The sequence below is a fragment of the Catharus ustulatus genome, chromosome 2, assembly GCF_009819885.2.
Source record: "Catharus ustulatus isolate bCatUst1 chromosome 2, bCatUst1.pri.v2, whole genome shotgun sequence".
NCBI lineage: Eukaryota > Metazoa > Chordata > Aves > Passeriformes > Turdidae > Catharus > Catharus ustulatus.
Window position 1 is genome coordinate 121,312,234 of NC_046222.1, and position 27,132 is coordinate 121,339,365.

Consider the following 27,132-nt stretch of genomic DNA (forward strand, 5'->3'; position numbering starts at 1 on the left):
GCATAAAAACATTCTCTCCCTTTTCTCTTTCAAGCTGATCCATTAATTTCATTGTGCCTGCTAATTTTCATCATGGTGTTGCAGGATTTTCTGACTCACTGTTCTGCATTCATCTTTATGATTTTTTTGTAGCTGCCTTGGCTTCCCCTCCAGACTGAAGAGTCTCTTCAGCCTCCTCATGGAGCAGCTGTTTCATCCTCTCCAGCTGTGGTTTCTCTGCATTTCTCACATCCCCAGGTCTTCCCTGAGACCACACTGCACAACCTGCTCAAAATGTCAGCACAGCCAGGTTTGTATGGCCAGACAGCCCTGCCATGGTGCTGACAGTGCATTTCCCTGGCTCTTGGCCACTGCTGCACCTTGAGCTGATGATTTTGGAAGGAGCTGGAGCTGCTCAGAGAGCCCAGAGGAGCCCCAGGATGAGCAGAGGGCTGGAGCAGCTCTGCTGGGAGGAAAGGCTGGCACAGCTGGGATTGTTCAGCCTGCACAGGAGAAGCTTTGGGCTGAGCTCAGGGTGGCCTTGCAGGGCCTGAAGGAGCTGCAGGAAACCTGGAGAGAGACAATTCCCAAGGGCTGCAGGGACAGCACAACACACAGGGAATGGCTTCAAACTGACAGAGAATAGGTTTAGATTAGATATTAGGAAGGAATACTTTACTGATATAGTAGAAGGCACTAGAACAGGTTTCCTAGAAAAATTTTGGATGCCCCATCCCTCTAAGCATTTCTCAGTGACATGGCTTGCTTTTTGCCTTTTGGTTTAAAACTTTGACTCCAGCAGGAGTTTGTTTATTTTATTTTGTTTTTTCTGTGAGTTGGATGAGCTTTTTGTATGAGGCATTTCCTCTAAAGGAGTCAGATTAAAACAGAAATGTTCCACAAAAGCAAAGATCAATTCCCAAGGGCTGGAGGGAGACGACCCAGGGAATGGCTTCACACTGCCAGAGAGTGGGTTAGATGGGATACTGAGAAGAAATTCTTTATTGTGAGAGTCCCTGGCACAGGTTATTCAGAGAAGCTGTGGCTGCCCCATCCCTGGAAATGTCCAAAGCCAGGTTGGATGGAGCTCTGAGCAACCTGGGATAGTGGAAACTGGATGATCTTTAAGGTCCCTTCCAACCCAAACCATTCCATGATCTATGATTCCATGACTAAGCCCACAACCCCAACGATGGAGAAAACATCTGTGTGCAGAGTTAAATGAATGCTCCTGCAGACAAAGAACAGATATGACAGAAAACAAATTTATTTCAACTGCTGCACAATGGGAATCTCAATCATTTTCAAACACCAGCTGAGGGAGGAGTGACTCACATGGCTGGTGAGCAGGAAGCCTCTTTGCAGTTTTCAGTGTTGAATTTTCCTCTGAAGATGTCACTGGTGTGGGTGCAGTTGGTGCTGAGGGGCAGCAGTGTTTGGACATGGAGTGAGACATGGTTCCTGCCCTGGGGAGCTCACAGGCTAAATGTGACACAAACAAAACTATCCCAACACAGGACAATCGACTGAAATACCACCTGCCAGACATGAGATCCATTTTAACAAGCAACTGGAAAACCAAATATATATATAAAAGCTACAGGTGGGACAGAGTGGTGTCTGTGTTCTGTTTATGTTTTTATGTTCACAAAAGGTAGTGGTGCTTTGCTTGAGAAAGGGATTTTCTTTTCTTTGGTGGGGTGGCTCCAGCTGGTGCTTCCTGAATAAAAACAAAGAAAATTTAATTAGAACTCAGCACTTCTGTGGTGTTACAGACCTGAACTCTGGACGATGTTGTGATGAATCAATTCCCACGCAGCAGATGAACCTGGATTTGGGAGAGGCAGCAGGACAGAAGTGTTGGATTTCCTGCCCTGTCCAGGTGCTGGAAATCTCACCAGCACCTGCTTGGTGAAACCTTTGGCAGCTACAGAGTGTGAGTCAGCTGGGAATCCAGCCCAGGAGGGTTGGACTTTGGGGCTGGGAGCAGCCTGGGACAGTGGAAGGTGTGGCATTGGATGAGATTTAAGATCCCTTCCAACCCAAACCATTCCATGATTTTATGGATCCCAGAAAGAGCACTTTGTATCTGTCATAAGGAGGAAGTCCCATCACCAAAAGGAAAATCTACTGGAAATTCCAACTCTCTTACAAGATTTAGTTTTTCCCCACTAAGTGATTTTCTGATCTGTATTTCAGTGCAGGGAAGAAGGGACAGGGGAAGGAGAAAACCTGAGAATTAAAATTAGAAATGCTGACAGAACTTGAGCAGTGCTGGTGTGCTCACACACCTGTACAGGACAAACTCTGCCTTCCAGCTGCTTCCTGTTTTGCAGTTTTAAATTAGGCCTATTTTCAGCAATTTTATACTGAGTCATATTTCTTGTCAGGCTCCTCTCTCTTACCAGTATTTTAAGTTTTCAACTAAATTGGAGAGAGGAATTCATGTGAGACATGGAGCTCCTAAAAGCTGCAGTGGAAAAGCTGAATAAGAGAGGAGAGGGAAGAATTCTTATTCCATGTGAAAGACAAGCTGCAACAGTTAAATCTACTTCTGAGTCATCAGCTGGGTACTTTGTGCATGGACACTTCACCTGTCCACAACAATAATTACAAATATTGCAAGTCTATGTTACTTTAAGGGTATTTAGAAGCTGTGCTTGATGTCTCAATATTTACCTGAAAACCTGTTCAAGAAATATTGTGTCATAGGGAACTGTACTAAGACTCTTCCTGCTCCTCCACCTCTTCCTTTTCTTCTCCCTCTCCTTGCTTTTCTTCTTCTTCTTCCTTTTATTTAATAGAAAATATTTATAGTTATCATACAAGAATTGGAAAAAAAAATAAAGTCTTGACATTCAGAGCTCTGCTTTTACAACTGTTCTATTTCTAGTAAATGCAATATTCTTTGAGATTCAAAACCAGAATTAATGTGTGGAGGTTTTAATCTCAGCATGGCAGGGCTTTATTTTGTGGGGTTAATAGGCACGTGCTGTAATATAAGAACTCTCCTCTTAGGGAGGCTGGAACATGTGATTAAGCAGCAAATAGATGCTCAAAATCAAAATGAGAATATGAAATGTGTGTAAATATGACTCAATAAGTTTAGTATTTTTAATTACACACTTTCCTGGAGCAGTAAAGAACTAAAGATTCATGGCACAGGAACTAGACTGCTAAATGATCTGAAAATCATCTGCAATCAGATCATATTGCCTTTTTTCTGTCTCAAAGGTTCTTATTTCTCTCTTTTATGCAGGAGAAATGACACAATTTAAAGACAACAGCCCTTTGCTTCAATCAACAGCTACATGAAAGCTTGAATTTGTCTAACACAGACAACAATCTGTTTATTCTCTTTCTAGAGCAAATGAAGCTCTACTCTGAGCTGGAAATTGCTTTGTGGGCTCCTCTGCTCCTCCTCCAGTGATCTCTTGTCCAAAGACTCCCATGTGTATAAATCAGCTTTATCTCAATCTGCCACCTTCACAAACTGCTTGGGCTGCAAAAGGGACATGAACTTTCTCCTGGCATAATCAAATAACCAATCAAAGAATCAAAAATGAGCTTCCAGTCAGGACTGCAGGTCATGCATGAGCAGCACAGACCTTTAGTGCCTTCTCAGGCACCTCTTGTCTGTGCAGGAGTCACACCTGAGCTGCTGAAGTGAAATCCTGCTTAAATATCTCCTTGGGAATGAAGATTGGAACAAGATTTCTGGTTTCAATAGTTTTTCAGGGAAAAAAACATTGCACTAAAAAATCCCTCCTGCAAAACCAGAAATGTAATACAAACATCTGTGGATTAGAAGTTCATATTCCAAAGGAATATTGCCTCTCTGGGCATTTTCCCCCAAGGAAAACAAAGCAAAAAAAGCATTTTTTATCTCATGAGAACTCTGCCACAGGGCCAGGAGAGCGCACAGACAAGCCACATCTTTCAGGTATTACCAACTTCCATCCAAAACTCAAGTCAATTAACTTTTACAGGAAAGGAAAATGGTTATTTCTCTTGCTTGAAGCATTAGTTGGTGGTGCCAGGGTACAGCTAACCAGGCTTGATGAACCCCAGCAGCATCTCCAGGAACCCTGCACTTTGCTCATGGCTCCAGGAGCTTTGGGGTTTTTTAGGAAAACAAATCCTGGAGGAGCAGCTGGGCTGGGAAAGCTCAGCCTGGAGAAAAGGAGGCTCAGGGGGGACCTTGTGGCTCTGCACAAGTCCCTGCCAGGAGGGAACAGCAGGGAAAGGAGGAGAGAAAATGGCCTCAAATGGCACCAGGGCAGGCTCAGGGTGGAGATTGGGAAAGAAAATTTCCCTGTCAGAGTGGTGAGGGTTGGGATGAGCTGCCCAGGGAGGTTTGCAGTCACTGTCTGTGGCAGTGCTCAGGAGCAGGCTGGATGTGGCCCTTGGGGACAGGGTTTGGTGGCACTGGGGTGGCACTGGGGGATCCTGGAGGTTTAAGTGTTTGAGGATTTGCACCTGGGTCTTACAAATTCTCATGAGGGAAATATCTCCTTCATGGGCAGAGCTGCCTCAATTGTCAGAATGAGTTTTTCACACTGAAAATGCAATCACAGCATGGTGTCAGTCAGTGATTATCAAAGATAGACTTGTCATGGGAGTCCTTGGCAAATTTTATTGAAGGCTCTGTGACAGACAATTTCTCTTCCATTTACAGCTTTTAATGATTAAAGGCCCATCTTTGTTCCCAGTCAATAACACCATGATGGGACCAATCATTATCTCTAGCAGAATATGACTGTGATGTATTTACTTTCATTAATAACAATTTACCAGTTTTTGAGTGAAGCAAAGGGACTGAAAAGGAATTAAATACAGACAAACAAAATATGATAATAAAATAGCCAGGTTACTATACCCCTGTTGCTGCATGTTCTTCCTCTCCTTCCTACAGAAGAGATACAAAGGAAAATGTTAAAAGGATAAATTAAGGAAAGAATATCAGAAATCAGACAGGGAAAATATAGCAGAAGTTAAACACTGAATTTAGGGAAATTATGTGGAATTCACTGGATTCATTTGGAGATAATGTTCTCCAAATTAACTCACAAAGCACATTCAAGCATAACTTCTATGTTGGAAAAGGACTGTAAAATCATTAAATTGAGCTCCCTTTTCCTCAGTTACTTCCAATCAAAACTGCTTCATTGGCAAGCAAAGATTTGGAGCTGGGTTTTGTTTGCTTGTTCAGGTGGAGTTTTTGTAGGGTTTTTTTTGTAATTAGCTGTACAAAATGAAAGTATAATCAGAATTATAGAGAGTCTCATCTATGCTATATCATCATTCAGAATCTGGCTTGTGATTCTGTTAAGTGTTGTAGGCTGCAACAGATGCCTTGGCTCAACAGGGAATGAAAAATAATACAAGCTGGTTTTAGACTGTAGATTGAGCAGAAGTGATGAGAGAGATAAAAAAGAAAAAAATATGTACAAAGTGAGTCGAATTTAATGTTAGATCCTAAGCTGGCTGCTGGGGGAAAGAGCTGATCCTACACAAAATCCCAAAGATAAGAGGCAAATGTCACAGTGCCACACAGAAGGCAGAGGGGTTGATTTGAGTTCTCATGGAATGAGTTAAGGGAGTGAGCTGCAGTGCCAGGGTTTAAATATGGCCTGGGGAATTGCTGAGACAGGATAGAGACTTGCATTATAATATGATTTTTGAACATGTTTCTAAAATAATTTTGCCCTGAAGGGAGCCTAATCTGTACTGAAAACTGATTTAACTGGGACACCACTTAGAAAAATATTCTAACCTCCAAACTTAAATCTGAAGTCAAACTACAGATAATTTATTACCAGCACATCGAGTGACCAGCAGGGTCTGTGTGAGCTGGAGCTGAGCCTTCTCTCCAAGAAACTCAAACCAAAGGACAGACAAAGCAGGAGTGGGAGGCATTACATCCATGCAGACAAAAAGCTGGAGCTTCTGGATTCCTGAATCTCCCAGGAAGAGCAGCACAAGCTGGAGAGAGCTGCACCTCCACTCTGAGCATCCCCTGAGCACTGGAGGAGCCTCCTGGAACCTGGGCCCTCCCTGCAGCCCCAGGGCTGACACTGCCCCAGCTGCTCCTCTTTTCTGTCCTGTGCTCACTGGCAAAGGCTCAGGGAACTTTACCTCACCAAGACTCTTCCAGAATTTTTCCACAGCGCTGACATTTCTCCTGTGGAGTCACTGAAGAAAAGCTGGCTTGGTTACACCCCAAAAGGGAGTTATTTTTGAGGTGGTTTGAAGCTAAATAAGGCCAAAATCCCGGTGCTAAATTCCCACTGGCACATTAATTCAGCCATAGAACATAAAACTGCCATCTTTCAAATTTTTGTGTTGAAAATACCTCTATCCTTTAGGATTTAACATCCAGTGGAGATGCTCTGATGGCAACCTGGCAGCCTTTGACAACATTTACTTTATAAAACCCCACTAAGGTAAGGAAATGGTGTTTTTACTGTCTTTTATAAGCATAAAACAAGATACAGAGGCAAAAGGTGGAATTCATCTCGCTGTAGCTGCCTCAGAGTTGCTCTTCTCATCTAACCCTGTCCTCTGTGTGCTGTCTGGAGTGAGTGAGAACAGCAGAATTCCTAGAGAATGATTCATGCCATCCCAGCAGAAGTGATAATTGGGATGAACTATAGCAAGGCAGATGCCATGGCACTGAAGGATTTGTCCTGGGTGACATGGGAAGTGGGTGGTGGAACAGGGCAAAGAGTGTTCTCTGTGCTCTCTGCTCTCTGCAAAGCTGCAGAGAAATCTATTTTCCACTTTTAGCTCCAATCCTTTCTGTGAGAAGTGGAGCAAGGTGCTGGTTGTGATACTGCATGATGTCAGAGCTAAACCTCTCCCACACAGCTGCCTGACACATTTGCAGACCAATTCCAGCATTTTGCTCTCATTTGGGAAACATTACAGCAGAATGCCAGCCAGAAGGGCATGGCACTCAAGCCAGGCAGCAGTTTTGGCTCATTTTATTTGCCTAAAAAAAAAAAAAGGAGTTTGATGGCACTCTCCTGCCAACTGAAATTCAGAGCAGCATGAAAAGTGCTTGGATATAATTTTCCTTAAGGAGGAATTTGGTCCCCACTGAGGACTGCCTCTCCTCATCACTGTTTTGAAATGATGAGTGGGACTCCCCAGTGGCTGAGATGTGCATGAGGGTGTGTAAAAGGGGTAATAGTGTGTAATAGTGACCAGATCAGTCACTACTAAAAAGGGCAATGGCCTACAGAGAGGTTTTTCCTCTGGAGAAATATTGCAGCTAGATGAAAAAAACCCCAAACTCCATTTATTCTGACTTTTGATGTAAGAGTTGATGAATTTGTGCTGGGTATTCCCCAGGGACCAGCTGATCTCCAAACACAGAAGAACCTGCAGCAGCAGTCCTGACTCCCTGGGAAGAGTCAGCATCCAAACAAACTCATCCTTAAAGGACAACCTGAGCTGCAGTTTGAGATCTGTAATACCAGAGCAGGAGCAGACAGAAAGGAAAACACTGGCCTCTGTTTCTGCACTGCCCAGGGATCCTGCAAGGGCTGGAGCAGTCTCTGTCAGATCTGCAGCAAACATTTACAATCAGATTTAGGAGCACCTCTCATGCTGGCTGTGGAGAGCAGCAATTTATTTTATTTTCATGCAGGCAGGACTCAGATGTCCAGTCCTAAATTATCCTCCTAACCAGACTCTGGTTCCCAGTGACCAAGATAAAATAAAAAGCTTGTGATAACAAGTGGCAAAAGGCAGCTGCTGTTATTCAAGAATCAGAACAAAGATCCCTGGAGTTTTATCCAGTTCATATCATCCTGATACCAAAGAAAATACATCCAAGAGACTCTGCAATCAGTCACCCTGGGGCACACCAGGAAGGATGTGGGTTTATATTTCATGTGCTTAGCACAGGTAAAACCCTCAGATCACAAAGAGAAAGGAAAATTACCTGTTGAGCTTCTGGTGGTGCCTGGTCAGACTGAGCCTCTTCAGGAGCCTCTTCACCTTCCTTGGCTTCTGTGTGTGCCTCAGTTTCATTTGTGGCATCAGATTTTTCATCCTTGGAATCAGATTTATCTTCTGTGGCTTCTGATTTCTCCTCTGTGGCATCAGACTTCTCCTCTGTGGTCTCAGACTTCTCAGTCTCCTGGCAGCAAAGGGGAAGTCATGGTAATTAACAATTCATTTCTATTAAATTCTTGAGTTTCTTATTTTAGAAAAGTGTTTTACTATTTTTGCTTCAGCTCTCAAATGAAAATACCCCTTTTAGAGTGTATTTCTCCTGGGAAAAGAACACTTTCTGGCATATTGACCAAGGTGGGGTTTGTGTGGGGAAAACATGAATTCAAGCATTTCTCAGCACAGCAGATTCTCTAACCTTCCTCTGGAAAGTTCACTAGAAACCAAAATTCACCCTGACAGCACATCTGAGCTTCAGGAAAACAAAAGACATTTTGCACCAGCATGAGTTCCAATTGAACATGATCCAGAAGCTCCAGGAAACAGAAGTAATAAAGGATTTCACATTTAGTCTCAACTTTCTTCCTTGAAAGCATCAGGAAACTCTTTCCACATCACTTAACCAAGCCCATTTATTCCAGCACCATAAGCAAGCACTTCCTGGGAGGTTCTTTATTTGACAAACCTCCTGGTGTCCTTTCAGCCAGGTGGCTGTGGAAGGTCACAGTGGCTCCCACACTGTGACAGATAAAAGGAAGCCTCGAGTGGAACAGCAGAAATGTGATGAAATGCAAGAGCATGAAGTGCAAAGGCACCTTATGTAGGACAAGCAGTTCTGGGTCACAGATTAAAAAGTGGTTTTTCTATTGCACTTCAGGAGCTTGTTAGCTAATGATCATCAAGGAAGAAAAAGATGGATGTATTTAAATGAGGATGGGGTAACTGAGCCATGAGGGTGATGTGACAATGAAAGGTAAAAAATGTGATCCTCAGATGCATGAGGTGAGGCAAAACCTCCTCTGGATTGCTCTGTGCCATCCCAGTCACTCAGGCTCAAGAAAGAGAAACTCAGGCTGGAACAGGTGCAGGAACATCTGAGGGAGGGGAGGGTTTGTCTTATGAAAGGGTGACAAAAAAAGCTTCGTTGCTTTAATCTATTGAGAGTGATGCTGTGAGGGGATATGATGGCACTCCAAAAATAGATCAGAGTAAACATCAGACAGGGATAGGATAAGGAAGACACTGAGGGAGATGCAAAATGAGTACAAATTGGCTGTGAAGAAAAATTCTAATCATCATCAGTGGGAGATTTGGGAAGGGATTTGTAGTAGAGAAGCTGAGGTAAAGGAGTTTATTCATGAAAAGGAAATTTGACCCCTTCTGGGGGGTGCTGTCTGGCACTCAGGGGAGGTCCTGCCCTGTGTCCCACAGGCTTTGGGAAGAGCAGCACATCCCTGACAGGAGACAAACTCCTTCCCCATCCCTGTGACCAAGCCCTTCCAACTCAGCCACCTGGCTGGTTTGGGGTTTGCTGCTTTTCCAGAATTGCTTTTGTCTCTACACTTAAACAGAAGCCCTCAGTCATGTCCCCTGTCCTTTAAACTTCTCAGCTCCTCCTGCAGTGTCCCCACGATGATTTCCTCAGCCAGTGCTCTTGTTCTGCACAACAGGGCATGTCTGGCTGGCTTTTATCCCCAGAGCTGGCTGGCTGAGTGCTGGCTCAGGGATCTTTGTCCCAAGATGTGCTGTGGGACATGAGAGGTGTCCTCCTGCTGACAAGCTCTGCTGGATGGGGACAGAAATGATAGAAAGGAGCTCTGGATGTGAGGAAGCAGATATCACAGCAGTTTGATGGTTTTGCTGAAACTGGACTGCCTGCAAGGCTTGGTGCTCTTTTGGCAATTTTCTCCTGAATAGTGGAAAGTCAGTTTTACATCTGAGTTACTTGCAGTGCAAAGAGAGTGGGCACAAAGGTCCCAAAGTTCTCCTTCCTCTGGAACTGGAGCAGGAGCTGATCAAGATTAAAGCTTTAAAAAGCAAAACGTTTCTGCCTCACCCCAGTTTCACACTGTCACACAGCTGCACAAGTGAGTGTTTCTGCCAGCACGTGGGGGATGCTCAGGGAGAGGAATGAGCAGCTGGGAGGAGCAGAAGGAGCCACAGGAAGGAGGAGGGAGAAAAGACAATTTCTTTTTCTGGCAATATCATCTCATTTCAAGTGCACATAAAACTGTGGGTTCACTGCACTCTGATGCTGGTGGCATTGTTATTAAAAACAGATCTACAGAGAAATTTGTTTGGCTTGGCTTATTGTTTACTTTTCTCACAGAAGGCAAAAAATATTTGAAGATTAAAATATGTAGTAACACAAACATACATTGGAATTCTCTTGTGCAACCTTGTGTTAATACATTATTTTCTTAGGGAAATGGCAGCTTCTTGCAGAAGTTCCTCAAGTGGAAAGGACAGTGTTAATGAAAATTAAATTAATAGAATCACTGACCATGATTTGGGTTGGACAGGACCCTAAAGATCATCTCATTCCAACCTCCTTGCCATGGGCAGGGACACCCTCCACCAGACCTGGTTGCTCAAGAGCGCCATCCATCCTGGTCTTGAAATTGGTTAAATATTTATTTTCAGCACAAATATTAACATTTCATTAAAATCCATCCACTCACTATTTTTGGCTGGGACAAAAAAAGCATAAAGACCACAGAGAGCACCCTAATCAAAATGACCCTATTGTGTGAATCCATCCCAGATGAATCACATACTTAGATTATAAGGCACAAAAAAAGAGTTGTAGCTAAAAGAACTAAACTCTAGAAGCAGCATGTTATCAGCCAGAACACACACACACAGAGTTCTTGTTAATTATATGGAGAACTCTGACATTCAGAATATCATTGCTACACTGGCTCTCCATAGAAACACAGAATTTAATTTTCAACTAATTCAAAATGAAGTACCATTTCTAAAGATTGGCTGACAGGTCATTTTCTCTCTAAATAAAATGCACATAGCACAGGTTTGTAATTCAAAGCAGATTTAGGAGAAGCCTTCTTCCACTAACTTAAGCTTGAGTATCTACAGATTTGGGGATATCAAGATTCTGGATATTAATTTCAAGAGTAGTGGGATTAAGGCTTCAAGTATGCACAATATTTAAAAACAGCTCCTCATGTAATTCACTGAGTTCACTGAGTCAGACTAAGCATAAAAGTGGTGCCAGTTTTAAAAAAAATGGAGCCAACTTTTCAGGCAGCTGAGACTGACACACCTAACCCCAAACATACAAACTACACTGACTACAGCTCAGATCGGCACATGTGTCCTATTGGGACATAATTTCTCAGGCCAGTTCTCCAAGATTAAACAGATCAATCAGAAATCTATCACAGATTTGAGTGATCAGCTGCCCTGAAGTCCCAGCCTGCCCTGAACCATGTTTGGAATTAATCCAGACCAGGTATTCCTTCAGGTGAGGAGGTATTAATAGATTAAATTAGTTATTAACACAAGCATTATGTCTGCTGCTTCTCTTGGGCACAGAAAACTGTTCTGCTCAGCCCTGCTAAACAATGCTTCAGAAAACACAACCATGGTGATGAGAAGGCAACAGGAGAGAGGATGATGTGAGCTAACAGACCCTTGCTGAAGCACCACAGATACGGATTGGTTTCTTGTAAAGACACTGAATTTTATGGGCACATTGCATCCTTTAAGGCAATAGATGTATTTGGTACGATAAAATCACAGAATCAGAGAATCACAGAATTATTTGGGTTGAAAGGGACCATAAAGATCATCTTGTTCCTTAAGCAGGGACACCTTCCACTGTCCCAGGATGCTCAGAGCTCCATCCAACCTGGCCTTGGACATTTCCAGGGATGGGGCAGCCACAACATCTCTGGGCACCCTGTGCCAGAGCCTCTCACAATAAAGAATTTCTTCTCAATATCCCATTTAAACCTACTTTCTGTCAGTTTGAAGCCATTCCCTGTGTGCTGTCCCTGCAGCCCTTGGGAATTGTCTCTCTCCAGGTTTCCTGCAGCTCCTTCAGGCCCTGCAAGGCCACCCTGAGCTCAGCCCAAAGCTTCTCCTGTGCAGGCTGAACAATCCCAGCTGTGCCAGCCTTTCCTCCCAGCAGAGCTGCTCCATCCCTCTGCTCATCCTGGGGCTCCTCTGGGCTCTCTGAGCAGCTCCAGCTCCTCCCTGGGCTGGGATCCAGGGCTGGATGAAGCACTCTAATATACACAATAAATTGATATATAGAAACAACAGAACAAGTGACTCTGCAGAACTGAATGTGTATTTTGCACTCAGCAATGGCAACGAATGGGCAATAAATTTAGCTACAAGTATTTTGCTGGGAAGTTATAAATTATTGAGGGAGCCCCAAAGGTTCATCTGCTTCCTCAGATGGAAGGAAATAAACTCAGAACATTCCTGGTCAGGATGCTGTTGGATTGTGCTGTGAAATAGGATGATGGCCATTAAAGAACTTCTCTAGTCTTGGTGCCACACGAGACAAAAGATGGATGGGAAAAGAAATAGAATGTTGTAAGACAAAAGTGTGACACAGGTACCAGCTTCATATTAATCTTTGTCATGTCTCAGCATGGAAAATCCCTAGAAAGCAAATACTTACAGCCTCGTGGTGATTCCATGTGTTACAGTTTGCTTCTTCATTCCAGCAAAAAAAACCCCAAAAACAAAACAAAAAAAAGCCACAAAACCCACACAATTTTTAAGAAAGGATTAATAGGAAACCTTGTCATATGTGTCATCACCATCTATTCCACACCTGACTTATAATTCCAGATTTATGCTGCTGGAAATCAGTGTCATGAGCCATCCATTGTGCTTATCTAAGGTGGGGTTGACAGAGAATGAGGGGGAAGCAGAGGCAGAGCAGGAGAGTTCTGTGCTTGACAAAGCACAGCAGCCTCTCCTGCAGTGAGGATGCAGAGAAACACCTCTGCAAGAACTGTGTGTGTCTCTGGCAAACAGGAATAGGCTCTGAAAGGGAGACTAACAAAATTCCACATTTCTCAGGGATTTTACACACTCTCACTTCTTTGCACTCTCTGTACTGAAGCCACCACCAAGGCAGCAGTTAATCACTGTAAACAAAGCTTGCCTGCTACCAATGGCACTGACAAACAAATTTCCCTAGCAGAATGTACCAAACATATTATTTTCAACATTTCCAAGGTTGCCACAAAGTAGAAACTGTAATAGCATCTGCTGACAGCTGGGAATAAATGAATTCTAAAAAAATTGTTACTTTGCTTCATAGATATGGGATCTACCAGGACCTTGCATGAAGAAGCAGATAATCTGAGGAGTGGGAAGGTGGAAAAATGCAATTTTCTTTATCTCACTGATTCTCCACATATCTTTTATAATAATTATAATATGTAATACCTGCAGTCCTTTAAGCCTTTCATGGCTTTGTAGATGTTAATTAAATGAATTCTCACAAGACCCTTGTGAGGTAGGCAAGTCATTTTTATTTCCCTGGGTGGGAGATGGCACAGCTAGAGCAGAAAAGTTGAAATCACTCTCCTTATCACACAGGGACTCAGTGTCTAAGACATTTATAACAACTGGGGCTCTCCCCTGGGTGTATTTTCAGCTGTGACTCTCAAAGCACTTAGTAAAGGCTCCTTTATTTTTCCTCTGCTTTTACAGAAGTGAATAAAGAGATATTTCCAATGGTGTTTCACTCAAAGCTGCTGCAGAGCTGGACCAAAGGCAGTTCCTCAGCCAGGTCACCACAATGCAGCAGAGTTCTCCTGTCACTCTGCCTCACCACTCTCTTGATTAATTTCTTTTGTTGGCTCACCCACGTTAAAGATGGCAACATTTTATTGCCATCTAACATGAGCTCAGGATAGCAGAGCTGTAAAGCTCACAGCTATAAATCTTCTAATTAGAAGAAGATTCTAATAAAGACAAAACACATTGGTTTCTGTAAAAACAACACCGAAAAAAACCCCAAAATAAAATGTTTAGCTTTTGCCAGAAATATACTAGAACACTGTCAAAATATGATGGAGAACCAGAGCAGAGTTGCCAAAGGCACTTGGTGGAGGGCTGGGTGAGCCTTTTTCTCCTCCAGGCAGAGAATTCCATGGTGCCAGTGAGGGATGGGGTGGCTCTGATCCCAGTCCTGCTGTTGGGGGTCAGGACTATCCCTGTTCAGTGTGGTCAGGAGCAAGCAAAGGCTTCTTGGAACCACCACAACCCAGAGATTGTGTGAGGGAGTCTGCATCCTTTAAAAGCTGAACATAGTAAAATTGCTTTGTGTCAACAACAACAAACCCATCAGCTGGAGCCATGGTAACAAGCCTGCACTGAAAGAAGGCAAGGAAGAAGTATTTTCTAGTATTTACTGAAGCAGCCACTTCTTTCTTCCCCTAAGAACACTTTGCTGCTCCAACATGGAATGTATTGCTTGTCACTGCCTCTTATGTGACATGCTGAGTCACTGCCTATGTTCATCTTTTATTAAAATCAAATAAATGATCCCCGTGGAAAGAAAGAAATGCATACCTTTGTGCCTGGAGGAGGTGCAAGGCCCAGGAACGAATAAATAATATTTTCTTCCTTAGCAGAGAAAAAGGATTCAAAATCCTAAAAAAGGAGCAAACAAACAACAGAGAATTGGTATCAAAAATCAAACAAAAAGCACAGGAGAAAGAGGCCAGCCCAGGCAAATCCTACACTGATGAGAATGACCATGCATTTGTACAATTGTCTGCATTATCTGAGCCCCAGGAAGAAAACACAGATAAAGGGAGTTTTACACAGGGTGGCAAAATGAAAAAATGAGCAAATCTCTCCAGTGCCTTACACTTTAATTATATCCCATCCATGGCAGAATCAGATAAAATTGTCTCATTTGAACCTGCCTCAGCTGTACATTCCGAGGCAAAGCTATTCCCTTTAAATGTTAAAATAAAATTTGCTGTGAGTAAGGACACAAAATAGGCCCTCAAACCCCTGGAACTTCTTTATGGCAAACTAAAGGCAGCAGTCAACATGATAGCTCAAGTGAAATGGTAACAAGGAAACTTTATCTTAGAGAAAGGCAGTCTGGTTAGAAAATGAGGTTATTTTCAGATGAACTTAGGAAAGGGTTGTGCTGTTCTCTCTGATATCCATGTACCAGCCAAAATGTCTTGTCCACTGTGAAATGAAATTATAAATCATTACATTAAACACCTGTTTTCAGTGGAAATGGAGCTGAGAAGACCAGGGATGCCTCCTATCTTGCCTGCTTACTCTTCACTGCTTTCACCTGTACAACACTCCTCTCAGTTAAGGAAGTTTTTTTATCACTGTTTTTGTTACTGGGAAGTTCACAGCTCACATCTCACACAGGTAAAAATCCACAAATGTTGAAGTTCCAGCAGAATCTCCAGTCAGAAGTGACTGGCCCAGAATCACACCCAGCTCTGAGACGGGGGACTGAACATATCCTGCCGAGTCCTACACTAATGCCTTGATCATGTTATCATCCTTCCTCTAATCCCAAATAACTCCAAGAATAGAAGCCTGTAAATAATAAGGTGCTGAATCATCCTTGGGACTTGTTTGTAAAGCTGGGTTAGGACCTGAGTTGCTTTATTGAACTGTTTTATATTTCCAGAGTATAAATTATCAGGAAGGCTGGAGTGGATTGTTTTGAAGTCACCTTAATGCCAACAAGAGTGGAATTGATGACATTTCAGTGCAGTTTGGAAGAGCTTTACAGACACAACCAATGACAGCCCATTTCACTGATTTATCTGAGGGACAGAGTGGCTCCAGGCCACCCATTTCTCAGCTCATCTTCTCATCCAGCCCAGGCACTGTCTGCATCTGGCTCATGCATTTAGGAGTAGTGCAGCGAACAAGAAAATGAGAAGGGCTGGAATTTGGCATTGCTGTGTTTGGCAAACACAGGAAATTTGTGCCTTCCTGCACACCACAGTCCTCACAGAACAAACCATGGCCTGACATGGCAAGAGCTGGGGAACAAAGAGAAGACAGCAACAAGCAAAGGTCATGAAGTGGATTTGTTATTTTTTATGTCTTTTTGAGGAAAAGTAGCCCATAGCAAGTGTACTAAAACTCTCCAGAAACACAAAGCCTTGTAGATAAGCAGACCTGAGGACTCAGTTAAAATGTATGAATGATCAGACAACTCCTTATCAGAAGTGGGTATAATCTCCTATGATATCAGGAACTCCTTGGACACAGGGAGTGGGCAATGACATCCCACAGTAAATGGAAGGTCATTTATTTCCTCACACTGAGGAGGAAGCTATCATGGATTAAATAGGAGATAAAGGAATGCCTGCAGTGATCATGGAATAGTTTTTTCTATATTGTATCTGCACCTATGCTTTACTAATGGTGACCTGTTCCCATCTCCATTTGCTGAATGATTAAAGAAAACTGTACCCAAGGCAGGCAGTAAGAAAAATAAGAAAGAACAACTTCTTTCAGGTAAGCAATTACATTTTATCTGTATGAAAAGACATAAATGGTTTAAGTGGTGCCATTTGTCAATTTGACATCAGCAGAAAATTCTTTCCCCAGTGCTTGGTACAGGTCAGAGCACATAGAGAGGGCATGGAAACACCATCCTTAGAGTCTTTTGGAATTCAGATGGCCAAAGACCCAAGCAAAAGCTACACTGCTCTAAGTAGCAGGCTGGACTAAAAGCCTCCAGAGGTCTCTGTATTTCCATAAATTTGACTTTAGCAGTTACATAAATGATAGAATCATAAAATAGCCTGAGCAGGAATGGGACCATAAAGATCATCTCATTCCAGCCTGAGCAGGGACACCTTCCACTATCCCAGGTTTCTTGGACATTCCAGGGATGGGGCAGCCAAAACTTCCCTGGGCACCCTCAAAGGGAACAATTCCTTCCTGATATCTAATCTAAACCTATTCTCTGTCAGTGTGAAGCCATTCCCCGTGTGCTGTCCCTGCAGCCCTTGGGAATTGTCTCTCTCCAGGTTTCCTGCAGCTCCTTCAGGCCCTGCAAGGCCACCCTGAGCTCAGCCCAAAGCTTCTCCTGTGCAGGCTGAACAATCCCAGCTGTGCCAGCCTTTCCTCCCAGCAGAGCTGCTCCATCCCTCTGCTCATCCTGGGGCTCCTCTGGGCTCTCTGAGCAGCTCCAGCTCCTCCTTGGGCTGGGGCAGGGCTGGGGCAGGATCCAGGTGGGGTCACACCTGAGCAGGGCACAGGGACACAATCCCCCCCTCTCACCTCTGCCCACACTGCTTTGGATGCAGCTCAGGACACAGTTGGTTTCTGGGCTGCAAATGCACATTCCAACATCAAATAAAAGTCTTATCTAATAATTCAGAGATGTTTTTGAGTATGTACAAGGGTACTTTATTCTACAGATTTCAGTTTACAGAAGAAAGCAGAGATTTCAGCTTACAAAGATAAACAGAAGTTTCTCTTTCATTTCTTTCCTAGTTTTCTAAGGGTTTTTGTTAAGCAAAAGCAAAGACAAGAGCAACAGAGTGCTCAATATATTTAGCAAGTGACACAGATGCAGACGTCTGTCTAGACATGAGCAAAGAAACAGCTTAAGAAAAAGATCAAATAAGGACATAATTGCCAGCACTGATGGATTAGGATGGATACTTGAAATTGGTGCTGTAGCCAGGCATACAAAATGAATCAATTGCTAATCTATTTCTTCAAGTAGCAATACCAAAGATCTGAGAGAAAAATAAGATCTGAGCTATTTTACCAGACAGCTTTAAGCTTCTCTGACCTCGTGGAAATGCTGCTTCCAGGCAGTATATCTTTATAAAAATCCATCTACAAGAAACCTCCACTTTACAGAACAAGCTGCAGAGTGCAGCAGCTCTTCATGGTCTCCCAGAAAATGAAGATACTTTTATCTATCAGCAGAAAAGCAGATGTGCAGAGACTTTGCTCTCTTATTATGCCACTCTATCCCAGCACAAACAGAAGACTCCTCACCTGTCTCCAGAACCCCCTTTCCTTTCTACCACTCCAAAAATTTCACTGAACCTCAGAAGAGGACATTGGGCAAGGTCCCAAAGGACCATTCCTCCAAGGCAGGAATCATTGCATCACTCTGATCCACTTTTAGGAGATAATGAGTTAATCTCCTGAAAATCACGTATTTTCTGATGGCTGACTTGAACTTTCTTTGCTGCATTTTCTTCTCATACAGCTCATCCCACCTCCAGTGGATGTGCAGCAGAACCTATTTCCAAAATCCTAGAAAATTCAGGTGGGAAGAAACCTCAGGAGAGCACCCAGACCAACCTCCAGCTCAAAGCAGGGCCAATACTGAATTCAGACCAGTAATTCACTTTTTGCCACAGCCCTTAAAATAGTTGAAGGTTATTGTGTCTCTCTCCAAACCCCTCTTTCTCAGGTTAAGGAAGGAAATATTTAATCTTGACTTTTTATCTCCCAAGGTCAGATCTCCCAGGCTATCATGATGTAATGTGTACACACGTGCTCATGTGTGAATGGAAAACAAACATTGATAAGAACAACTGATAAAACCATTGATAAGAAGGGAAATGTGGGAAAAGAGCGATCCCAGGAATAAAGAGGAAAAATGAAATGTAACAGATTTGAGCTTTAAAAAATATTAAAAATGAATAAAAAAGTACTAACAGTGAATGAAGAAAATAAAATTAGCAGGAAGGAGAAAGGAAAAATGTCTTACAAAAAAAAAAAAAAAAAAAAAAAAAGAGGTCTAAAGAGCTTGACTTGCTTAGCCCAGCAAAATGAAGATTAATAGAGGATACAATTGAAGCTGTTGAAGCTAAAGGGTGATTTGGGCATAGCAGGAGATGGGGATGAACTGCCTGCACTTAGCCAGGCTACAAATTCAAAGATTTTTAGGTGCCACAAGAGTGAGGCCCTTAAAAAATGATGAGAGCAATATATTTTAACAGGACTTTCATGAATTCAGACCCTTGCAATCCTCAGGGATATTTTTAATAAAATGGCTGAGGCCAAAGGAGTGGGATGTGGGAAGATGTATCAGATAAACATCAACCAACCTAAAACAATTCTGGATTTCAGAGCAATGGCTCTGCTGGGCCTGCACAGACTGTGCAGGGAAGCAGAATGCAAATCCCCAGGGTTTTATTGTAGAATTTGTCACTTGGGAGGGTTTTGCAGCAGTCTGGCAGCCCCTGGCCATGTGCTCAGCCCACATCACACTCCTTGTGCAGCTCCCTCGAGGCACTTTCCCCTGGGGAGAAGGGTAAGGCTCATGCACTGAGATGGATCTCATTACCTTATTTATTTGGAAATAATGATGCTATAAATTAGTCTTTGTTAGGCACCAACTGGGACCATTAGCTCTGAGCTTTGAGAGCTGGGTATATCAGAATTCTGGAGACTTTTAGGCTAACTGTAAATTTGATTCAGTTTTTAAATCAGTAGCTGCAGCTCCTTTCCCCATGGAGGTGTTTTTGCAAAGGACTGTTTCTTCACTTGAATTTGTTTCAAGATGTAGATTATTTGGCTTCCTGAAGTAGCTTGAGACATGGAATAAAAACTGTGTATTTATCATTTACTGTCAAGACTGACCAGTTGCAACACTTTATAAGGCAATTATTCTTTAATTTCTTATATAACTTCTCCAGGGAACATCAGAAATATTTATTGCAGCACTGGCTACCACAAAATCCAGAGTAAGATATATCAAATTTTACTTTTTATTGGTGCAGACTGGATGCTGAAATGCACATGGACTCCAACACACCAACTTCTCTTTCAGGAATTCTATGAGAAAATAAGGAAACATCTGCACCCCAATATTCATGTTACCAACTTTTGCTCTGAGAGCACTAAAGTTAATTCTGAAAACTCAGAAAATCCCTGCTTCCCCAGTAGAACCTTGCAGGGGTTCACACTGGATTTGTGCAGTAACTCCAAACCAGGCTCACTGTGCCCTGTGCTCCAGAGCACTCTGCAGGTTCATTCCAGCCACCAGACCTCAGCACTTTCCAAACTGGGCATTTCCACCCAGACTATGAGAAAATAAAAGGTCTCAGATTATCTCTTTTGATTCACAGTCCTAATATTCACGCTGGCACATTATTATCTTTCTCTGCTTTGAACAAACTGTCTCAAGAGAAAGAACCTGTTATAAGCACATATGAAAATATAAAAACATCTGATGAGCAAATACAGTTGCTGTTATGAAGAGTTGGATATTTATTGAACAAGCAATATAATGCAAATAATTCAAACCACATTCTGGAACTATTCCAGTAAACAAACATTCCTATTTATTTGTATAATATAAAGATTCTTATTCCCAGCCTCTGGTACCTCAGTTATCTACTTGATGTCCTTGAAGCCCAGATAATTCCAAACAAGCAAAATATCAACACTTCCCATCAAAATTAACTGAAACTTCAAGAAGTTTCTCCAGCCAGTTTGCTCTCCATGGATATTTTGCTCTCAAAAAGAAATAATCTTCTGTTTCACTGCTTTTCTATGCTTTAAAAAATCCTTCCTGAGAATTGTTCTTTCACAGACAATCTCAGATTGTTTTATGGAGTTTGTTTGATGCTTCCTATTAATGGAAAAGAGTCCCTTTCTGTGAGAAACCACTCTCTGAAGATATTTAAATGTCCAAATATCCAAATTTCCAAGATATTTAAATTTCCAAACAGCTTCTTACCCCGCAGTACCGCTCCTCGTTGAAGATCTGTGGAGGCAGGGGAATTCCATTCTGAGGCTTTTTTTCACCTGGGACATTCTCTCTCATCCATTTCCTATTGTCTTCATCTCCTGCTATGTCCATTTGTTGAAAGTCAATCTTGTTGGCCTCTAAAAAGCCCACAACTTCTTGCTGTTTCTTTTTTATCTGGGTAGGAAAGCGGGAAAACAACATTCCTTCTTGAAAAATAAAATGGTTTCCTAAAAGCAACTGCTATTACAGAACTCAGACAAGTTTGTCAAGTTTGCAGAATCTTTTAGGGTAGAAAAGACTCAAAGATCACCGAGCCCAGATGTCCAGTCCCCACCTTGTCACCCAACCCTGAGCACTGAGTGCCACTTCCAGACCTTCCTGGGACACCTCCAGGGATGGAGACTCCAAACCTCCCTTCCAGTTCTTGCCAACCCTTTCCATGAAAAAAAATTCTTCCTGAAAGTTGGAAGTTCCCTAAGTTGGATTCACTTCTCCAGTAGCCCTCAAGCTTTTTGAAGCTGTGATTCAACACTTTCTGTCAGCACCCAGAGTGCTGCCACTACACCCCTCCCACCACACACCCATCCCCCAGATCCTTTCTTTCCTCCCTGGATGTGATGACAAGTCCAGCTAAGAAATGAGGCTCAGCAGGAAGCCTCTTTCTGTGCTCCCAGATCCAGGAATGTGGTCTGCAGATACCTATGGTGATCCTGCCTGAAGTCAGTAAATGTCTGAAAACATTCATATTTCCTTCAGCATGTTCCAGCCTCCTTCTTCCCACCAAGCACAACACTCTGCGTTCTGTGAGCCACATTCCTCTCTGTTCTTTAGTGTTAGGCATAAATAAATTTCACAGAATCAGAATCACACAATAGTTGGGATTGGAAGGGATCTTCCAGTCCAGCCCCGCTGCCAAGGCAGGGTCACCTGGAGCAGGTGACACAGCGAAGTGTCCAGGTGGGTTTGGAATGTCTCCAGAGAAGGAAACTCCACATCCTCCCTGGGCAGCTGTTCCAGTGCTCTGCCACCCCCAGTGTAAAGAAATTCTTCCTCATGTGGAGGTGGAACTTCTTGTGTTTTAGTTTATGGCCATTGCTTCTTGAGATATAATATATAAATATGAGTAAAGCTCGAGAAAATCCAGTACAGCTAAACTCCTGTGCTTAAATAAATCCCCTGTTACAAAATCACATTCCAGCTGGACCACAAAGAACATGCTACATACAAATAAAGCTTGTTACACACAGCTTCTGTGGCTCCTCAAATTCACTTATGGCCCTTACTCCCTTTGATGCTGGTTCTGTGCAGGCATTGAGCTTATAACCCATCCTTTTACTCTGAAAATGTAACATTCACTATACTTCCCTGCTAAAGGAATGCTACTCCTGAGCAGCTTTTAAGAACTTGCCACCAGACTTAGCTAGAAGGAGGCATCAAGGTAATTTTTATATCTTGTGATTTTAAACCACATCCTCCATATGTCAGACATCTGAACACCTGAAATTAAAGTGACACCAAAGTAGTGTAAATCAGAGGGATGGGTAATGAGATGAGCAGTAAATCAGGGATTATGTATTTCCATAATCTAATAAAACAGAAGAGCTGAAGTAGAGTGATAGCCTCTTATCCTGGCAGGATGAATTCTCATGAGTGAGGATACAATTTCTTTTCCTTGTACAAACAAAGAAGCATCTATCTACACATATGCTTGCTTACAAAAAATAACAAACCTAAAATGCTGTACATTTTTATGACAACAACAGAGGTTTGCAGTGAGCTAAAAAAAGTGCATCACTTTGAATGAAAACACTAATCCAAAGTGGTCAAAAGCCATGCAGTTGACAGAGTTCAGAGCTTATTTCTATTTCCATTCTTATTTTCTATTTTTAAACAGAAATAATCTCATTACTGGCTATTTAGCTGAAGAGTGACTTGTAAAACAGAAAGGGACATTTCACTGGCGAAAGTGGCAGGATGAAGTTTGGATAAATGGTTAATAAAATCAGCACGAGGCAGCAGCAGCAGTAACATCACATGCTCTGAGAGGCCAGGCTCTCAAGTGCTGTCAGGGTCAGCCTGTCCCTCTGGATCCAGGCACTGCAGCAGATAGGGCTCCTGGAATAGCTGCTGCAGGCAGACAGTGCCTCTGAGGAGATAATGGAAATGGAGCCAGAGATTCTGGGCTCCCCTCCTCATGGAAGATGTAACTTTTAAACCTGGCTTAATATTTTCTCTTCAGCTTGAGGTTCGTCACGCACGGGAGGCTCAGGCAGCACCAAAAAATTGTGTGAAAAAATTAATGCTGAGGTAAAGCAGTAAGTAGCATGGAATTATGCTGCTTGAGGAAAAGGTAAGGAGTTTCTGACTCTGACAATGAGATAAATCAGAAGATGTTCTGTTCCTTAGGGCTCACCATTACTGGGGTTTAGGCAGAGCAAAAGACTTGGGACACAAGCAAGTGTGAAACCAGAAAGCAAAGCTTTGCTGTGGGTGGCACTAAGTGGGCAAGCAAAGAATCTCTCCAGGAAGGAGCACCCACAGAGGGAAATTCAGCCTGTAAAAACACAGAGGACATGCAAAGGCTTTCCCAGAATGGGTGAGACTGCAGGGGCTTGTTTGTGCCCTCCCTTGTGTCTGATGGCATGGGAAGAATTCAAATTACTTGGGCATAGATTACTTGGAAAGTGGTGATGAGCAGGATATTATTTCAGCAATGCCAGTTTTTCTTTCAGCAAAGCTTGAGTTGCACCATCCCTAGCTACTAGCCCCTTAAAATAAAAAAAAATAAAATTGTTCTAAATAAATGTTATCTAGCTAGAGTGTAAGAGCTGCCAGAGAGGTTGTGGACTTCACATCCCTGAAAGAGTCCAAAGCCAGGTTGGCTCACAGAATCCCAGAAAGTTTTGGGTTGGAAGGGACTTTAAAGCTCATCTCATTCCACCCCCTGCATGGGCAGGGACACCTTCCACTATCCCAGGGTGCTCCAAGCCCCATCCAACCTTCCACTTCCAGGGATCACAGGGAAACCTGCGCCAGGGCCTGCCCACCCTCATAAGGAAGAATTTTATCTTAATATCTAATCTAAGCTTTTACTCCTTCATCTTAAGGCCATTCCCTGTGTGCTGTCCCTGCAGCCCTTGGGAATTGTCTCTCTCCAGGTTTCCTGCAGCTCCTTCAGGCCCTGCAAGGCCACCCTGAGCTCAGCCCAAAGCTTCTCCTGTGCAGGCTGAACAATCCCAGCTGTGCCAGCCTTTCCTCCCAGCAGAGCTGCTCCATCCCTCTGCTCATCCTGGGGCTCCTCTGGGCTCTCTGAGCAGCTCCAGCTCCTCCCTGGGCTGGGGCAGGGCTGGGGCAGCTCTGCAGGTGGGGTCACACCTGAGCAGGGTACAGGGGAACAATCCCCTCCCTTGCCCTGCTGGTTATGCTGCTTTTGATGTTAATTTGAAGGGGGACAAGTTCATAAAATGTCACCAAAACCACATGCAAGACATGAAGCCTCTTTCTCCCACAATTTAGAATCTTGCAGGATATTACCAAATCCTAAACACCTCTGTAACTAGCAACAACATTATTTTATTTTTTTATTGCTTTCTCCCATCCAAGCATTTAGTGCTTTTCAATGCTATAAATAAGTGTCTCCACTTCTGCCTGCCTTAATGAATAGCTCAATATCGGAGCAGAAAGATAATAAAACTGGAGATATTTTTTTTTAATTTCTGAAGCATCAAGGGGAAAAATACAGACTGCAGGTTTGCTCCAGAGTCACAGTGAATCATAACATTCCAGCATCTGATGCAGAGCACCAGAATGTTCAGTGCATTCACTTGCACTAAGTATTTATTAACATGAAAACTACTTGAGGTGGGTAGGTTGAACATGGTCAGTACATAAAATAGAGACTTTTTCATTCCTTGCCACTGATCCTCTGCTGATTTACACCAGAGGCTGGGACTATCTTGTACTGAATTCAAAATTAACCATCCACTTGATGGAGTGAACCACGAAATTTGAAGAGATCACCAGTGTTAGTAGGACGATTTAAACTGTTTAGGGATTAAAATAATTCTCAGGAAAAGCTGTATGTACTTGATACGAAATTTCTTTTTAATAGGATTTTAGTGATATATTGAGGTTTGTGCTAACTCACCATGTGAGTGAATTTTATTTTGTATAAACTAGAACTCAAAGGTTCATTGAAAGGATACCTTCCTTCCATGTTAATTGGAAAATGTGGAAAACTACTCCAAGTGTACTTGGCATTATAATTCACAATCAGTAACCTGAACCCATGCTGAGATTGCTACAGATATACACACACCCAGCACTCCAGAAAGGTGCAAATACAGAGGAATATTGCCCTGAAGATTCCATAATTTTCTTTTGTAGTTTCCTGACCAAAACAGGCCAAACAGGAGCAAGAAGAGTGCCCATGCACCGTACCAGGCAATTTATAAAGCTATTTGAGCAGTGAATGTTTTATTACAAATTGCAAACTACCCAACCTGAAGTTCCCAACTTCATTTTTGCATCTGAAGTTTATTATAAAAATTAAAAAAAAAAAAATTTAAAAACTAAACATCAATAGTAATTTAGAATGTAAAGCTGTTGATAGAACTGCAAACTTCCTCAGCTGTATTCCAACTGGAACTTTAGTGAAGGACCCTAGGTTCATTTCCTATACATGATGGTTCCATAAATGGGGAGTGTTTTTTGGAGCTTTTCCACTCTGGAATCTTCTTAAAGAAATGGAGCTGGTGTCAGGGAGATGGAGATGTAGTTACAGCTCTGTGCAAGCAGCAGCCAGCTCGTTTAGCCGTGTCACTGAGAGGGAGGCAGTGAGTGCCAGAGGAAAACTGAAATCTGAGCTCATCTGGGAACTGGATATAAAAGGAAACAGTCCTTTCCCGGTTCCCACCTCCCACGGACTTCCAACCTCCCTACTATTCACATGCCCTTCCCTTCAGCTGATACTCTCTGCTGACAGCTACAGCAGCAGATCTCAATGCTAAAAATCATCAGTATAGCATTTCAACAGACACACACACCAGAAGAAAAAAAATAAACAAAACCCACCAAAACCAAACACCAAAAAATAAACAAACAAAAACACAAACAAGAAATTAACCCCCTGCCAAAAATAAGAACAAAACACATACTAAAAACCCCAAACCAAAAAGAAAACAAAATCCTCTCAAAGCTCAGGAAATGGAAGGAGTTGGGAAAGTTCTGCCTAATTTTATCCAGCTCCAGGTTCTTTCTTATATAGAGTTCCCCCTTTGCAGGAGCAGTGTCCTAAAGTCTCTTTTAAAAACAAGCACTTTCTTTTCTTCTGTAAACAGTCTAGCATCACTTTTGCACAAATACAATACCCACCGTTTCCTTCCTCAGTGTGTATATATGGCAAATACTTTCCCAAACAGCAGTACATCTATGAAGTGACAGATAATTTAGATGTAAACGTTGTAGCTGTGGTAAAAGCTCGCAGGTAAGCCAGCCTGCACTGACAGGAATTCTCTATGTCTTGAACAACTTTCAAGAATAAGGTGATAATAAACCAAGGTTTATTCCTGCTAAGAATTGCAGTGGGTTTTTTGTCATGTGCAAGCCCTTTCCTAGCATCTCCTAGGCTAATCCCCGACCCAGCGGTAAGAGGAGGATGTTGAAGGAGTCACCTACCGCCGTAGACCCCGAAGATGTGGCCACAAAGACTTTGATCACCATGCTGGCAGCGGATCAGCACAGCAGCCCTGCTACCCACGAGTCACCACGATCCCCGGAGGAATCCAAATGTTCCTCACTCCTGGGCTAAGCCGGCTCCTAAATGGATGCCCCCTCCCCCTTGCAATCCGGCAGCTTTGCCCTCTCTCCCTCTGCCCGGGCTCCCGGGATTTCCCACTCCATTGGCTCTTGGAGTATTTTGGGACGAGGATTGGACAGTAAGAGGAGCCAGAGCAAAGGGTTTGCACCTGCCCCTGGCCTTATTGCATTAGATTGACAGGGTGGCAGCCCAAAAAAGGCAAGGCAGAGTAGTGCACCAATGAGGCAGGGCTGGAGAAATATTTGGGAGAGGGGGAAGGGACAACTGAGACGGGAGAAGGGACGGGGGGCCGGCAGCTTTGTGCTGGGGGCAATCCCAAAGCTGTCGGGTTCCGTCCCGCAGGAAAGAGCTGTCCCAGAACACTTCAAGGCTTTGGAGTTGTGGAAATCTGAGGTTATAAAAGGGGAAGGGGAAAGCAAGGGGAGCATGGATGCAGCAGTAATTATAGCAGAGATCATAGTGAAATAAGAAATAAGCCTTGTTTAGGAGCAGCTCTCGGCTTGAAGAATCCAGATCATCATCTACGCTGCAGGGCTCAGGGACTTTCCTGATATAAATGTGTGTCAGGACACTGCCTGATTCTGATTTGCCTGGCTCAATGTACCCAGAGCCTCTCGTTGCATTTTCTCCTCCTTTTTGCACCACCAGTGAA

General features: G+C 43.0%; 1 protein-coding gene across 1 annotated transcript; it reads right to left on the bottom strand.

The window, feature by feature from the left end:
• Positions 1–1,228: 1,228 nt before the first annotated feature.
• SH3BGR (SH3 domain binding glutamate rich protein) lies at positions 1,229–26,488 on the bottom strand. The gene is made up of 7 exons (XM_033053267.1): positions 26,339–26,488; positions 20,651–20,836; positions 14,506–14,586; positions 7,931–8,128; positions 4,859–4,888; positions 2,659–2,769; positions 1,229–1,699 (listed from the first exon to the last, which is right to left on the bottom strand). Exons 1-6 carry the CDS (start codon positions 26,381–26,383, stop codon positions 2,701–2,703), a joined length of 609 nt encoding a protein of 202 aa, XP_032909158.1. The 5' UTR covers positions 26,384–26,488; the 3' UTR covers positions 1,229–1,699; positions 2,659–2,700.
• Between the last annotated feature and the right edge of the window lie 644 nt (positions 26,489–27,132).

What these genes read in the sequence shown, in the direction of transcription:
- SH3BGR (XM_033053267.1), bottom strand. Translation starts at nt 26,383, where the DNA reads ATGGTGATCAAAGTCTTTGTGGCCACATCTTCGGGGTCTACGGCG. An exon ending in CACCTCCTCCAGGCACAAAG is followed by an intron (nt 8,129 to 14,505) that starts GTATGCATTTCT and finishes CTTTGCTGCCAG; the next exon opens with GAGACTGAGAAGTCTGAGAC. An exon ending in AAGAACATGCAGCAACAGGG is followed by an intron (nt 2,770 to 4,858) that starts GTATAGTAACCT and finishes ATTAAATAAAAG; the next exon opens with GAAGAAGAAGAAGAAAAGCA.